Source organism: Pecten maximus, chromosome 2, assembly GCF_902652985.1.
Source record: "Pecten maximus chromosome 2, xPecMax1.1, whole genome shotgun sequence".
In the NCBI taxonomy this organism is placed as follows: Eukaryota; Metazoa; Mollusca; class Bivalvia; order Pectinida; family Pectinidae; genus Pecten; species Pecten maximus.
This window is the reverse complement of record NC_047016.1, coordinates 8,118,061-8,131,569: the sequence shown is the minus strand read 5'-3', so window position 1 is coordinate 8,131,569 and position 13,509 is coordinate 8,118,061. Positions and strand designations below refer to the sequence as shown.

The window sequence follows — 13,509 nt, the reverse complement described above, 5'->3', positions numbered from 1 at the left end:
TGGAATTAGATAATGCTGACATGTCATAGTACTATATATAATTATATACATGTACATGCGTTATATTAGTTGAAATACGTTTTCGCAGTCGCTTCATTGGAAATGTGAAATCGGTCCCCTTTTTTGTAGCGATAAAATCGTGTTAGTAATGAACGAAAACAAATTGATTCGATGACGAGAAACCAAGTTTCTTTTTAAATGACTGGTCATTCCTCACTGTGTATACCCGTGCACTGGAAATTGCTAATAGCGAAGCGAAACTGCTAGGTGAACGCGGTCAAAAACAAATAAGTTTTTCAATGTTTTTCGTCATTACATATTTTTTACACGGCGTATAAGTTGTTTCTATGTAAAGCCAACTATATATGCATACCAAAGAACATCCTTATGTGACTTTTCTTTCAAAACATGTCTGTTTAAGCTTATGAGATGCTTTCTGGTTCCGCTAAATGCAAAGTTATACCATTTAACAGGTAACGATAATTCATTATACCGCATCTTTAAACGTCCCTCACGCCAACATTTCACTAAATAATATCCAAATAGGATAAACGTGCATGTACATGTTTGACCAAGTTATAGTTTTAAATCGTTATAACAGAGAATAAGGTGACCAGGTGTATGACAGGTTGATAACTTGCCGTACACCGATTGATCTACCTGCCGTACACCTCGTCTCATTATTCTCTGTTATGACGCAACTATGTCAACTGATCAAACTGCTAGGTGGACACGGTGAGTTTGACCGCGTCCACCCAGTTTCGCTTCGCTGGTAACAATTTCCGGTGTACGGGTCTTCTGCGTTTGGGTTGCCCAAACTGATCACATTTACCGGAAACACGTCTGCCGGAAGTATCAGAAGTGCTGTTTAAACACATGTTCGAAATGGTGATATTTATCTCTTTTTTTTCTGGAAAATTACCCTTAGTAATGAATTAGTTTTTAGTATAGCAGAAATTTTATGAAACGGGAGATTGTGGGCGACCGGCTGTCATAGCAATGACGTTTATGGTCTATAATTCGTATAATCTGCCTCGGGCAATAAGTCGTGCTAACCACAAATTGTTTCTTAATATGACGTCACAAAAACCATCAACAACACGCAGTTATCAGGAGGTACGGATTAGGACAAGATGAAGAAGGAATTTGTTCACGGTTTTAAAGTTATATTTCTAGTTCTACTGTCTGTCGCATTTCAAGGTAGGTATTTCGTCGTGCCTACCTGTAGGTGTGTATATATGACGTTAACTGCTCTAGATATATACAGGTCTGCTGACAGAATTATTCACTGCGAGTTGTGTCGAGGTGTATGTAGGCATCTTGGTGAGTAAAGGTATAACAGATTGGTGTATCACATTTAATCTCTTGTTGAGTCGGAAATAAAGGGAACACCCTTTTGTAACTTGATGGTTCGACACCTTGATTCGATCGTTGTTTTATTCATGACCAATTTATCAATAATATTTTATCAGTAAATGGTACAGGGCGCGACATCCTGTCGGAACGCTGGGTTTTTCTCCCGTTTGTGTGTGCTAATTGTGCCACCCCCTTCGTGTTATGATTGGTTTATCCACCGAGTATTGATCTAGTGTTACATTTTATACTGAGTTGGTGAGTCCGCGATTCCAGAGTTGTATTTTTGTGCATGTTTCAGGTTTGCCTTTTTTCCTACACGGTTTCTGTATTTTTGTTCTGATCCTTCACAGTCTGCTTTAAAAAACGACATCACTACAGTAGCATGATATGTTAATACAATGGTTCTCCTAATAAGGTGATCTAGTGTTCCTGTATAATGCAAATGGATGTAAATGTATGCATGTGTAACATTCCTGGAATGAACCTGTCCATAGCAAAGTAGGATTTACAAGATTTATTGATAAATTAGGCATTGAAATATGAAAGTGTGTTAAATGTGAACATGCTGGTCTTAAATTGTTCCAGTTCCAACCTGTTGTTTTACATGTTCACTGTAAAGTTACATTTATGTAAATAACGCCCACAATACATGTTGTGACCTTTGACATTGTCAATACGTCTTCCGTTAACATCCATCACGACACAACTCCCGAAAGCATGGTTAGGTTACCACTGAGTTTTACATAAATTGTTTAAGAGTTATAGTGCATGGTATTCTACATTTGTATTTGACTACTAGTAGGTAGTGTTTGTTGACTTTTAGCGGTAATCTTATATGTTATGTATTGTATTCAACTAACACTTATATTACAAGAAACACCAGGAAATGAAAATTAACATTTTGTAAAGGGACAAACCAAAAATGGTGAGAATAATATGTATTTGTGAAACAGACACGCTGCAATGATCACAGATCGAGTAAATTAGTCGTTTTCTTAAATTGAGCCTTACAGCTCATCTGCAAACAAGTACATGTACATCAAAACGTTGGCATGTGGTACATTAAAGGAGAATGGACTTAATATTACATCTATGATTTTATCAGATTATTTTCATCGTAAACAAATTTACTCAACAGATTTAGTGCTTAGTTCATTAATCAATCCAGTCTGATAATTAAAGTCTTGGATTTTAAAAGTAATTGCGATGTTGACCTGCAAATTTACAGTTTCTGCCGAAAAAGTACTACCGTCTATAGGAGTCATCGCCAACGCGACAGCGGACGAGGGTGATGACGTATACCTGGACTGTCCTGTTACCAACAAAACCGCCGTCTCCAAGGTACGGGAAGTTACTCATTACTAATCTGCATAAGCTCTTCATTAATACCGTCAAACTGTCTAAATGTTGTGTAATTGATAAAAATAGCTACCAATGCCATCTCTGTAGGTCCAATGGTTTCGGATGCTACCAAGTTATCTCCATATCAGCAATGACGGAGATCTGCTGACGATAAACATGGATAAATATGGCGTCAAGGCGACGGATGCTATTTCAGGCAATCCCCAGACCGTTAATACGGTGACTCTCATCATAAAACACGTGACCGTATCAGACGTGGGCCGGTACCGATGCCGTGTGCGCATCCCTCAAGTGTCCTACCCCCGGTGGCCATCCAAGGACGCCTTCGTCAGTATAGCAGGTCGGACATATTGTAATCAATGTAACTCGAAAAAACCTTTCAGAGAGCGGAATTCGTTGGCATTCCGAAATATATTTACACATTTTTCTAAGTCACTCTTTCCACTTCAATATATATCAACAATAAATAGGCTATGTTGTATGTTAATTCGTCTATTCAGCAGATTATAAGAAGAATGTTTGTCCATCTTTATATCAATTTTTGGAATCCATATTGTTCTCATTTCAGTATGATTTTCGGATACATGTACAAAAGTATATTGATTCTATTTTGTATTTGATGAGTAGCGCCGCCTGTAATTCTGTCTGTTGGTAACACCAAAGTGGTGTCCGCTGTTGGCGAGGATGTGACGTTGACATGTAGAGTGTTCGGAGCTCCGGAGCCTACCATCACGTGGTACAAAGGAGACACGGGAAGCAACATAATGGGACATGTGTGTTAATCATACTACATATATTTTATATATATTAGTAGAAGGCGATGTTTGTTAATTTGAACTTATGAATCTGGTATCCTACGAATGCAGATAGGATGTGAGAAATACACTTTAATCCGTACAGTTATTAAAAAATCATCCTTATAGGGTTACTCTAAATGGTAATCTAAACAGTTAATAATTAAACATTAAGTTATGTGTTGTGGAATTCAAATAATTCAAATTACACTAAAACGGTTTTAACAAAACCTAATTACGTGCTGTTTTTTGCGTTGTAATCGTCTATTAAAAAAAAGGCTCATGCATCTGTTTCCACTAGGGCGAGGTGTTACACCTTGAGGGCCTGAGGGCCGGGGATGGAGGTGAATACAGGTGTGAAGCTGACAATGGTGTGCAGCCTAACGCCATGGAAACCTACCACATCACCATCGAACAAGAACCGATGTGTTCTGCTCCAAAACAAAACGTGATGCAAGCTAAAAACATATTCCAACCTGCCGAGATGACTTGTCATGTAACAGGTAGGTGTCGTATTTAACTAAAGCATAACGTACAGAGAAATCGCTTACCGAGATGACATGTAAAAATAAATCAAATCATGAGATATATTTATTTGACGAATGATATTGACACGGGGCAATCTCATACCAGATCACTGTAAAATATGGTTCTTTTAATTAATCTTATGTCGTGTGTCAGGGAGATAAACCGGATGTCGGCTGTTTTTCTGTCATGACTCACTGGTGTCAATGAAGAAGCCACGGGTTGCTGTTGTGTGGGTCATTTTCTTGTTCTTTTAATCTGCATGTTACACTTTTCATGGCAATAACATGTCATCTTCTGTGTAGGTCAAGATTAATGGTGGTTTATCTTAGTATCAAATTGGAAACTCAAAATGCTTTTAACATTGAAGTTAAAGAAATTAGAAATACAAATGTATATTAAAAATAACTAAAAGGAAAAAGGCACCTGGCCCTGATTTTATAACAAATTAGCACATTATATTGCTAGTAATGGTTTATTACAGTACATGGCGAATCTTTTTAACGCCATTTTTAAATGTGAATACGTACCAAGTTCATTCATAAGAGTAAAAATAAGGAGAAATCAGACCCTGCTAATTATAGAGCAATAGGTTAACTTTTTGAAAAAAAAATGTATTACCTGCTCGAATGGAAGACAGAATTGATGAATAGAAAATGACATTTCCCCATCCATGTCTGTTTGGATTTCGCAAATAACACGGTTCTATTCCAGCAATTGAAGTAAAAGAGCTTATTAATTACTATAATGGTAGAAACCCTAATGTCTAGTGTTGTTTTTTAGACAACGAGAAAGTATTTGACAGAATCTGGCAGAGTGGTCTTTTCTATAAGCTGTATAATTATTTAAATATCAACGGGAAGTTAGGGAATATACTATACAACAAATACCAGGGGGAGACATGTGAGGTCAGATGCAAATCTTTTCTCATTGAACAAGTTCATATAAAACAGGAGGTCGGTCAAAGGAGAGTAATGTCATCATGGATGTTTTCCGTAAATATATAGACCAGTTGATGTATTCCTTAGAAAACAAGAAAAGTGGTCTTATTATTGGAGACACGCATATATCGTCTGTGTTGTAAGAAGATGATACTACTTTACTGTTATCGTCTTTTATAATGTGTAGAATTTTATGCTAACAAATGACGGTTGACCTATAATGGAGACAAATGTTCATTTATTGTTTTCAGATGTAACAATACAAAATATTATGTGTTAAATTAACATTAGAATTTTGTGATATTATAATTCTTGAAAAAAGACTCATCAATATATAATCTGATACCTTACTGTCAGTGAAGCATGATTGTACTAGTATTGTCAATTGGGTATCCGAAAAATGAAGAAAAGAATACATTCTTTATATGATGTTGGCATGAAGCCTGCAGGATAGTTACCAACCTCAACCAAATATATTTGGGAATGTGCTGTACTACCTGCTGCGCTACACTCATGTGAAACCAGGAATAATTTATCTCCAAAACTTGGTGAAACTTTAGAAGTGACCCAAAGGTATTTTGCAAGATTTATTCTTACTTTTCATTCAATTTCCCAGTAGTTTCTGCAATTTCCTCTCTGGGTTTATGGTCAGTTCAGGGGAAAACACAAAATGTTGTTTTTGGAAAGATTGTGCAATGCCTAATCTGACTATATCCACAAGAATTTTTTTTAGTATCTTCTTGCATGTATTGCCAATGAACATACAATCTGTTCAAACTCAATTACATCTAATTTAATTGATAAAGGATGGATACTTTCCATCAGAATATTGTTGGCAATGCCATCCGCAAATACGAGGAAGAAACGTGGAAAAACAAAGTTCAAAACAGATTAGATTTGGAACAGGGTTGCTTACTTCAAGAAGAGTTGAAAGAACATTGTTTGGTTACATTGCTTTCACATCATAATAAACGCAGAAAACAATTTATATATTTACTTAAACTTGGATGTATGACTGTAACAGCAGGTGTTTGTAGTTTATGTGGAATGGCTGCTGCTGACATAATAAAACAGTTAATGATGAACTGTTATAAATCACTTGAGGAAAGAAACACAATCTTTTACATGATGGTTGATATCCTACCTGTAACCGCCTCAGTTTAACTATTTAACCAAAATGAAAATTACTTGCATTTTATTAGGTGGATTGAATGATTTAACATGATTTGTGAAGATTGGTGAAAAATTATGCTAAATATCGCAAAAAAAGATAGATCCAATAAGAATTGAAATGGGGGGAAATGTTGAAATATGTAAATCCACTTTCAATTACATTAATAAAGATACCTATCATGGGCGGCATGCGACATACTCTCACGTAACTAGCATACATATAGATAACTGCATGAAATTGGTTGAGTGTTAGTCGTGTGATTTATCTTTTCTTTGTATATATTTTTTGTGTTATGTAATGTTTCTTTAGATAATTTATCTTCATGTATTAAGGAAATATAGATCGTTCATTCATTCATTCATTCATTCATTCATAAATACATACATGCATACATTTTACTGTTATTTACTTTCATTATATAATTTGGTTAGTAAAAACATTTGTTAAACATTTAAAAATATGACCTTTTGGAGATGACATTATGTTTTTTTTTTGTTTTTTTGTTTGTTTTGTTTTTTGTTTTACATTTCTGTTAAAAAATATCACATAATCTATTTTTGATTATATTAAATGAGGTGTTATCGACTACATTTGACTCCAAGAAATACCAATGGCCAATATTTTATCATTAACCACGCTTCGCCGTTCTCCAACATATCATTATAACATGATCTTAAAATACAGTTGTTTGTATGCCTCAGTTTTAACCAATATTTGAAAATTCTAAATTTTCTAATAATACTTAAAGAGTATCATCCCAATGCCTTATAGATAAAATTGTTGCATGTGGGTTTTTAACACCTAATATTTTTTTACAATCAACTGATGTGTAATATCTCGACATCGGGCGCTTGATGGAATCCCCAAATTTTGGAAGCATAATTTACAACACTACTAACGACTGTGTCAAAGACAGATAATTTGGCTTCAATATTAAATTAGTTATCTCTACATACTTTAACAATAGCATTCAATGCTTTCCTGTCTTGATCCGCGAATTATTGTTTTTTTTTATTTGTCTTAATTTATCATTAAAATCAAGTAGCATACCGAGATAATTGAACTCCTTTTTTACCCTTATAAAACCGTTCTTCATTTTCCTTAAGAATTCCATTGTTTCTGAAAACTACGACGTTGGTTTTATTGGTATAGACTGTTAAGACCCATTTACATAAACAATATTCATGTAAAGGTGTTCTTACCTGTTAGAGGATATCCATGTTAAGGTGTTCTTACCTGTTAGGGATATTCACGTAAAGGTGTACTTACCTGTTAGGGATATTCACGATAAGGTGTTCTTACCTGTTAGGAATATTCACGTAAAGGTGTACTTACCTGTTAGGAATATTCACGTTAAGGTGTTATTATTACCTGTTAGGGCACGTAAAGGTGTTCTTACCTGTTAGGGATATTCACGTAAAGGTGTACTTACCTGTTAGGAATATTCATGTTAAGGTGTTCTTACCTGTTAGGAATATTCACGTTAAGGTGTTCTTGTACGTTCTTATTCACGTGTCATGTATGTCATTGTTCTTTTTTCCTTTTCAGAAAATGAAGAGATCGACCCTTGATATTGATAAAAACTAACCTAAAGAAGAACATATATTTAAGTTGTTTTTAATTATTTATAAAAATGTATTACCTTTTATAAGTATTGTGTCGTGGAATTATATCGAACGCAGAACTTACGAATAAAATTAAACAAACGCAGCGAATGAGTTTATGATTTGTTCAAATAACATATTTGAAACAATAAAGTGATCGTGTTTGATGTGATCACAATGTACGCATGTTTGATGTGATCACAATGTACGCTGTGCCTGTGATTTGATTTACACACGTATACTTAGTTATGACAGACTTCAGATAAATTATACTGTTGTTTCTATTTATAGAGAGCAACTTTGACTAGAGAATGTACTGAATGACATATTACTAGGAAGGAAGCAATGTTGACTATGGTTTTATACACACACCATTTACAACTTTTCTATAAAGGACACACTGTCCAACACGATAAAAAAACTGGAAGGAATCAATACCCTGCATTAAATGTGTACTCTAGCGAGCGAACATACCGCTAGAGTTCATCAGTCAACGATGTCATGCCTTTTATACCAGTGTTTACGGCATGGTTTTCTAAATTGTATTCGAAATTGGTTAAGATATGATTTTCTGTATTGCATTGCAAATTTATTACGGCACGATTTTCTATATTGTATTCCAAATTGGTTACGATATTAATTTCTATATTGTATTCCAACTTGTTTATTTTATGATTTTCTATATTGTATTCCTAACTATTTACGATATTAATTTCTATATTGTATTCCAACTTGTTTATTGTATGATTTTCTATATTGTATTCCAAATTGGTTACGATATCAATTTCTATATTGTATTCCAAATTGGTTACAATATTATTTTCTATGTTGTACTCCAAAATGTTTATTGTATGATTTTCTATATTGTATTCCAAATTGGTAATGGTATGATTTTCTATATCGTATTCCAAATTGTTTACGATATTATTTTCTATGTTGTACTCCAAATTGTTTATTGTATTTTTTCTATATTGTATTCCAAATTGGTAATGGTATGATTTTCTATATCGTATTCCAAATTGTTTACGATATGAATTTCTATCTTTCTATCTCTAACCATTCCCCGTCTTGGATACTAATTAACACACATTTTCTGGTATGCAATACATTTAAAGTTATTGATTATCAAGGTTATCCAGTTCCAAAAATAACGTGGAAAAGATACACCATACATGGAATCCAGTCGATTTTTACTTCAAAGTATGACATCCATAACGTTATGCCAAAGGACAATTCTGGTGTGGTGTCGTCAGTTCTCAAAATTCACAACGTCACAGGTTCCGACTTCGGCACGTACATCTGTGAGGGAACGAATGATATTGACCACTGTACATCGGAAATCAGATTACTGGGTAAGTATTTTAGTATAGGTGCCAACACTAGGCGGCGAAATTCAACAAATATTACAATATATTTATTAAGCAAGCGTCGTTTTTTCTTCTCCTTGCTGTCGAAGGAGACGCAACCTTTATCATAAATTGACTGTCATATCACTATTCACTTGCAATAGTTACAACACACTTAAAAATGACTTTGTATTCCGGAGGATGACTATATCTCTAGCTCACCCTTGACATAAACTCGTGCTCTTCAGATAATTGTTACATTTAGGGTTAATATGATTTAGTTTGGTGTGCTAAAGGAAATGACTTAAGTTTACGTTGATGCATGGCTTTTAGATTTTCATTCGAATTATTTTAGTAGCTATCATAATGTATCGGTTGGTGTATTTTATCGATAATTGAATTCCGAACTATTATCCACTTGAAATAATGTAACAGAGATGATCACATAATGTAATTTACAACATACCATTGTTTGCGCCTACGATAACACTTCGACTACATTCGTGTAACACGTACTATACCTACTTAGAATTAAACGAGAAAGCCTTGTTTAAACTAAACAGATATTTTGATATCAGTCAGATATATTTGCTAGAATCATAATAATACAAGAACTGCATATACAATTTTTGATAGATTCTCCTTTAGGAGTTTATGATATACCTTGTGTTATACAGAGAGTCGAAGTTGTGTAGGTCCTCGTTGCGACAGTCTTGCAGATCTCGACGAGAGAAGTAAGTGACAATATACTGATCCCAATAAACCTTGTCTCCTATGTATTGACACCAGCGAGATGTTGTCACCGTTAGTTGGGAATTCAGACATGCCATCGCCAATGTCGTGTATCAAATGTTCCAACTGTATTGTTGATGTATCAGAGTTAACCTTCCCATTTGTAATTGGACAAACAATGATGAATTGGTGCATTGTAAAGATACACATGCATAGCATCAGTCTCTCATGCATCAGACAGGAATTTCATTGTTTCATTTTTCTGCCATTTTCATTATTTACATATTATTGTTAATGAATGAAAGTCCTATTTGATTCAAACTAAAATATACTACTTCATATAATTCCTGGTTTAGCTATGTAGAAGACATTATATGTAGAAAAACATTATCCAAAAAAATTAAGATATATTTTCAATAAATTAAATAACATGTATTGAATGAAAGCAATAAATTACACACACATATATATATACATATGTCTAATTAATACTATTCACGAATTTTAACGTCCAATGGTTGTTGTTTTGGTGTAATTCATTGATATATGTGCTGTTTGTTATGTTCAAACAACTTTGTAGCTACAAACATGCAAGTAAAAAATAATTGAATTATAATAGATGATCTTATGTACGGACCCACACAAAATGTAGTGAACGTGTTAAGCTTTAAATTACAAAACAAATACTTGTTATATCCTAGGGATTGGACATACTCGCCCTACGACGTCACCTGCACCCTCTGATGACGATGACATCGAATCACCTCAGGGACATAAAGGGCCCAATTCACCTGGCACTGGCGTTGCTATAGTACCGCCAATGGCCGCCATTTCGGCCTTTTCACTATGTACTTTGTTAATTACTATGTGTATGTAGTTGTCGCCATATTAATATCATCTCCCATACATGCGCTTCCTCTATCCAAATCTTATTTAAGGGATTGAAAATCTTTTACATAATTCGAATATGTTTTTTATTGATCAATACGTTTAAAAACCTCATGTATCTTCATGCGTGCATTTTTTAATATTTCAGTTCCTCATGATCAAGTATTTTGTAGTAAGTTTCTTATATTAGAATTTAAGAACACTTTTTTCTTCAATGGAATCTCATATTTGAAACGCTTATCAAACTAACATCCTTTAAATGGACCTATTCTAGGTACTAATACCTTGTTTAAGGTTCTCTCTTTCGATAATGTGCACTTCATTCTCAACTCTATTATACAACAGTCCCTAGAACTGCCTTGAGTGACATTTTATATAATTATGTATTTTGTGTTTTGTTCGTATGTAGAGCATTTGATGCCACCAAACTTTATGTAATTAGAAAACATAATTATGGAATTAAAAAAATTATAATAATAAGTGGAATAATCATTAACTTGGATTTAATGTATTTATCAGTTATTTGTTAAAAGTTTCTATCCAGAAATTTCCTACACTAGGAGCAGGCTGTGAAGCTGTAAAAAGCCGAAGCCGACAATGGAGCTTACTATTATGATTGTTTTATCATATGCACGTATCTAAGCTCTGTACTATGAATTACGATAATCGTTTATGCTGTTAGTTTGCTTTATTGAACTAGATTTGTCAGTTTCAATAAATTGTAAAGGAACGAACATAAATACACGTTCATTTTGTTACGTAACCATGCATAGTCCGTGTAATATTTAAAACAGATATTTTGATAAAAATAAAGTTTTATAAAGATACCGAGAAAGAATGGAACCAATGTTAACAGATTTTATAAAGAATTAGACCGATGTGATATATCGAAAATTATTTTGGGTATTAGATTGAAATCTGTGTTCGAAAATGTTTAATCCGTAATGGGATAATTAGTAATGAGACGAAGGTTTGTAATTATGTACATATCTACAAATATGTGTTATCTCTAAGTACGCTGGTAACTGTTTTTGTGTCTTGATATTAGATATAAAATGTGCAATATTATCGTGTTTTGATTGTTTTGATTGTATTAAAACCAAGATGATGATCAAAATGTTGTTGTTGTTTGTATGGTTTAAAAAATAAGATAATGTATGATGGTATATGTTTCTTCCATTACATTAACGTTACTGAGTTAACATTGGTATAGTCTCAGTGAACATATATACCACTTCAGTCAGTTTATATTGGTCAATGAAACAAAAAAGAAGTATTATGGCGAACGTTTTATATTCTGAACAAAATAAGAAGTCAACTTAAAAAAAACCCCAAAAAATTCGGGGTATTGGTGTCCCCAACTGTGATTCATAATATCATGTGCTATCTTTCCATGTCAAGAAAGCACAACTTTTTTATTCACTTAATTTTGAGGTTCAGTGTTGTGGCCTTTCAGTGGATGGGTAGATGTTTTTACCGCACGGCTCCTACCACCCACCCATAATGTAATTATCCCAGACATGCTGTGCATTAGTAATAACCAAATCTGATGATATATAGAGCTATAGAAAAGAAAGGATGGATTCCGTCACATTTTATGGAACACGCGTTAAAGAATTTTGTATAATCATTGTATGCATTTGATAAATAAATGCGTTTCGTTTTTTAATTCAAATTTTATCCAAGTGAAAATTTTGTATCTCAACATTTCCATCTTTATACTAAATTCTTCATATCAAATATACATTTAATTTTGAAAATATCTTTCAAATACGACCAAGAAAAATTAAAAGGTATCATTCTTAGAAACAACAAAATATTGATAAGATACATCTTAATGATTCGAACTCCAAACCTTCGGGTTGATTATCGATGGTTCTACCATGTGAGCTATGCGGACTGACAGGAATGTGAGGTTTATGTTATCATTTAGAGTCAGTTTAGTTAATGCTAAAATTAAAATGTTTTATCAACTACGTTTTTTCAATTTTTCTATACCAGCGCATCGGAGGACCACTTTTTAAGAATAGGATTTTAGTTGTCTTTTGGTACATAGAATAAAATTAGACATTGTAAATGTTGGCCTTCCGATGCGCTCTATGTCCAAAAATTATATGAATGCGGGAAAAAAATACCGAAAGTTGCAAATAGCCCGATGATGCAACTTGACGGTCATTTATGAAATATCCATAGCAATGAACAAACAAATTTTTCGCAAATAAGAATCTTTATATGCTATAGAGTTATGGTTTGTATTCAAAAACTTAATTTTTAACATTTTTTATTTTTTTTTTTATTTTGAAAACGGTCACCGTTAGGTCGAAACATGCCAATATGCGCCATACCTCTTTATGGTATAGGCAAGTGGCATTTATATTCAGTATAACATGGTATGTATGTTAACATAGTAGACAAGTTCCTGTCGTTGAACGTTCAGCCATTAGATACCGTACATCACCAGGGTTCCAGACTGAAGTTCTGGAACGATCATCGTGTAACCTGTCGAGAGAAGTGATCATTGGAATTATGCACTTCCGTTAATTAAGATACTTCAAATTCAGCTAACGCTATACAACTGTTTCGTCCCTCTATGACTCTGTCGTGCTAAAGGCCTAAAGTGTTGATGGTAGGAGGCGTCCAAAATCTTGAAATAAATCGAAAGAAATGCTGAAATCTGAATATTATTAACTGAAATATTATAATTTTCAATATTTCACTTCAAAATAACGTTAAATACATGTGTAAATTCTGAACTATGTCACTATTCAAATAAATTAGGAAATTTGT

The 13,509-nt window shown here is 33.6% G+C and overlaps 1 protein-coding gene across 2 annotated transcripts; it reads left to right on the top strand.

Moving 5' to 3' along the window:
- Positions 1-1,017: 1,017 nt before the first annotated feature.
- Positions 1,018-11,839, top strand: LOC117315938 (protein amalgam-like). Of its 2 annotated transcripts, XM_033870371.1 has the most exons (8): positions 1,043-1,200; positions 2,585-2,697; positions 2,806-3,058; positions 3,346-3,491; positions 3,814-4,015; positions 8,887-9,108; positions 9,780-9,836; positions 10,536-11,839. In XM_033870371.1, exons 1-8 carry the CDS (start codon positions 1,134-1,136, stop codon positions 10,709-10,711), a joined length of 1,236 nt encoding a protein of 411 aa, XP_033726262.1. In that variant the 5' UTR covers positions 1,043-1,133; the 3' UTR covers positions 10,712-11,839. The 2 variants fall into 2 exon arrangements, with proteins under 2 accessions (XP_033726269.1, XP_033726262.1); XM_033870378.1 differs by lacking the exons at positions 8,887-9,108; positions 9,780-9,836; positions 10,536-11,839 and adding an exon at positions 7,701-7,863 and having other exon boundaries at positions 1,018-1,200.
- The last annotated feature ends 1,670 nt before the right edge of the window (positions 11,840-13,509 follow it).

Excerpts from the sequence above, each read along its gene's own strand:
- LOC117315938 (XM_033870371.1), top strand. The coding sequence starts at position 1,134 with ATGAAGAAGGAATTTGTTCACGGTTTTAAAGTTATATTTCTAGTTCTA. Across the intron at positions 1,201-2,584 it reads ACTGTCTGTCGCATTTCAAG|TTTCTGCCGAAAAAGTACTA; the intron begins GTAGGTATTTCG and ends GCAAATTTACAG. Across the intron at positions 9,109-9,779 it reads ATCGGAAATCAGATTACTGG|AGAGTCGAAGTTGTGTAGGT; the intron begins GTAAGTATTTTA and ends TGTGTTATACAG.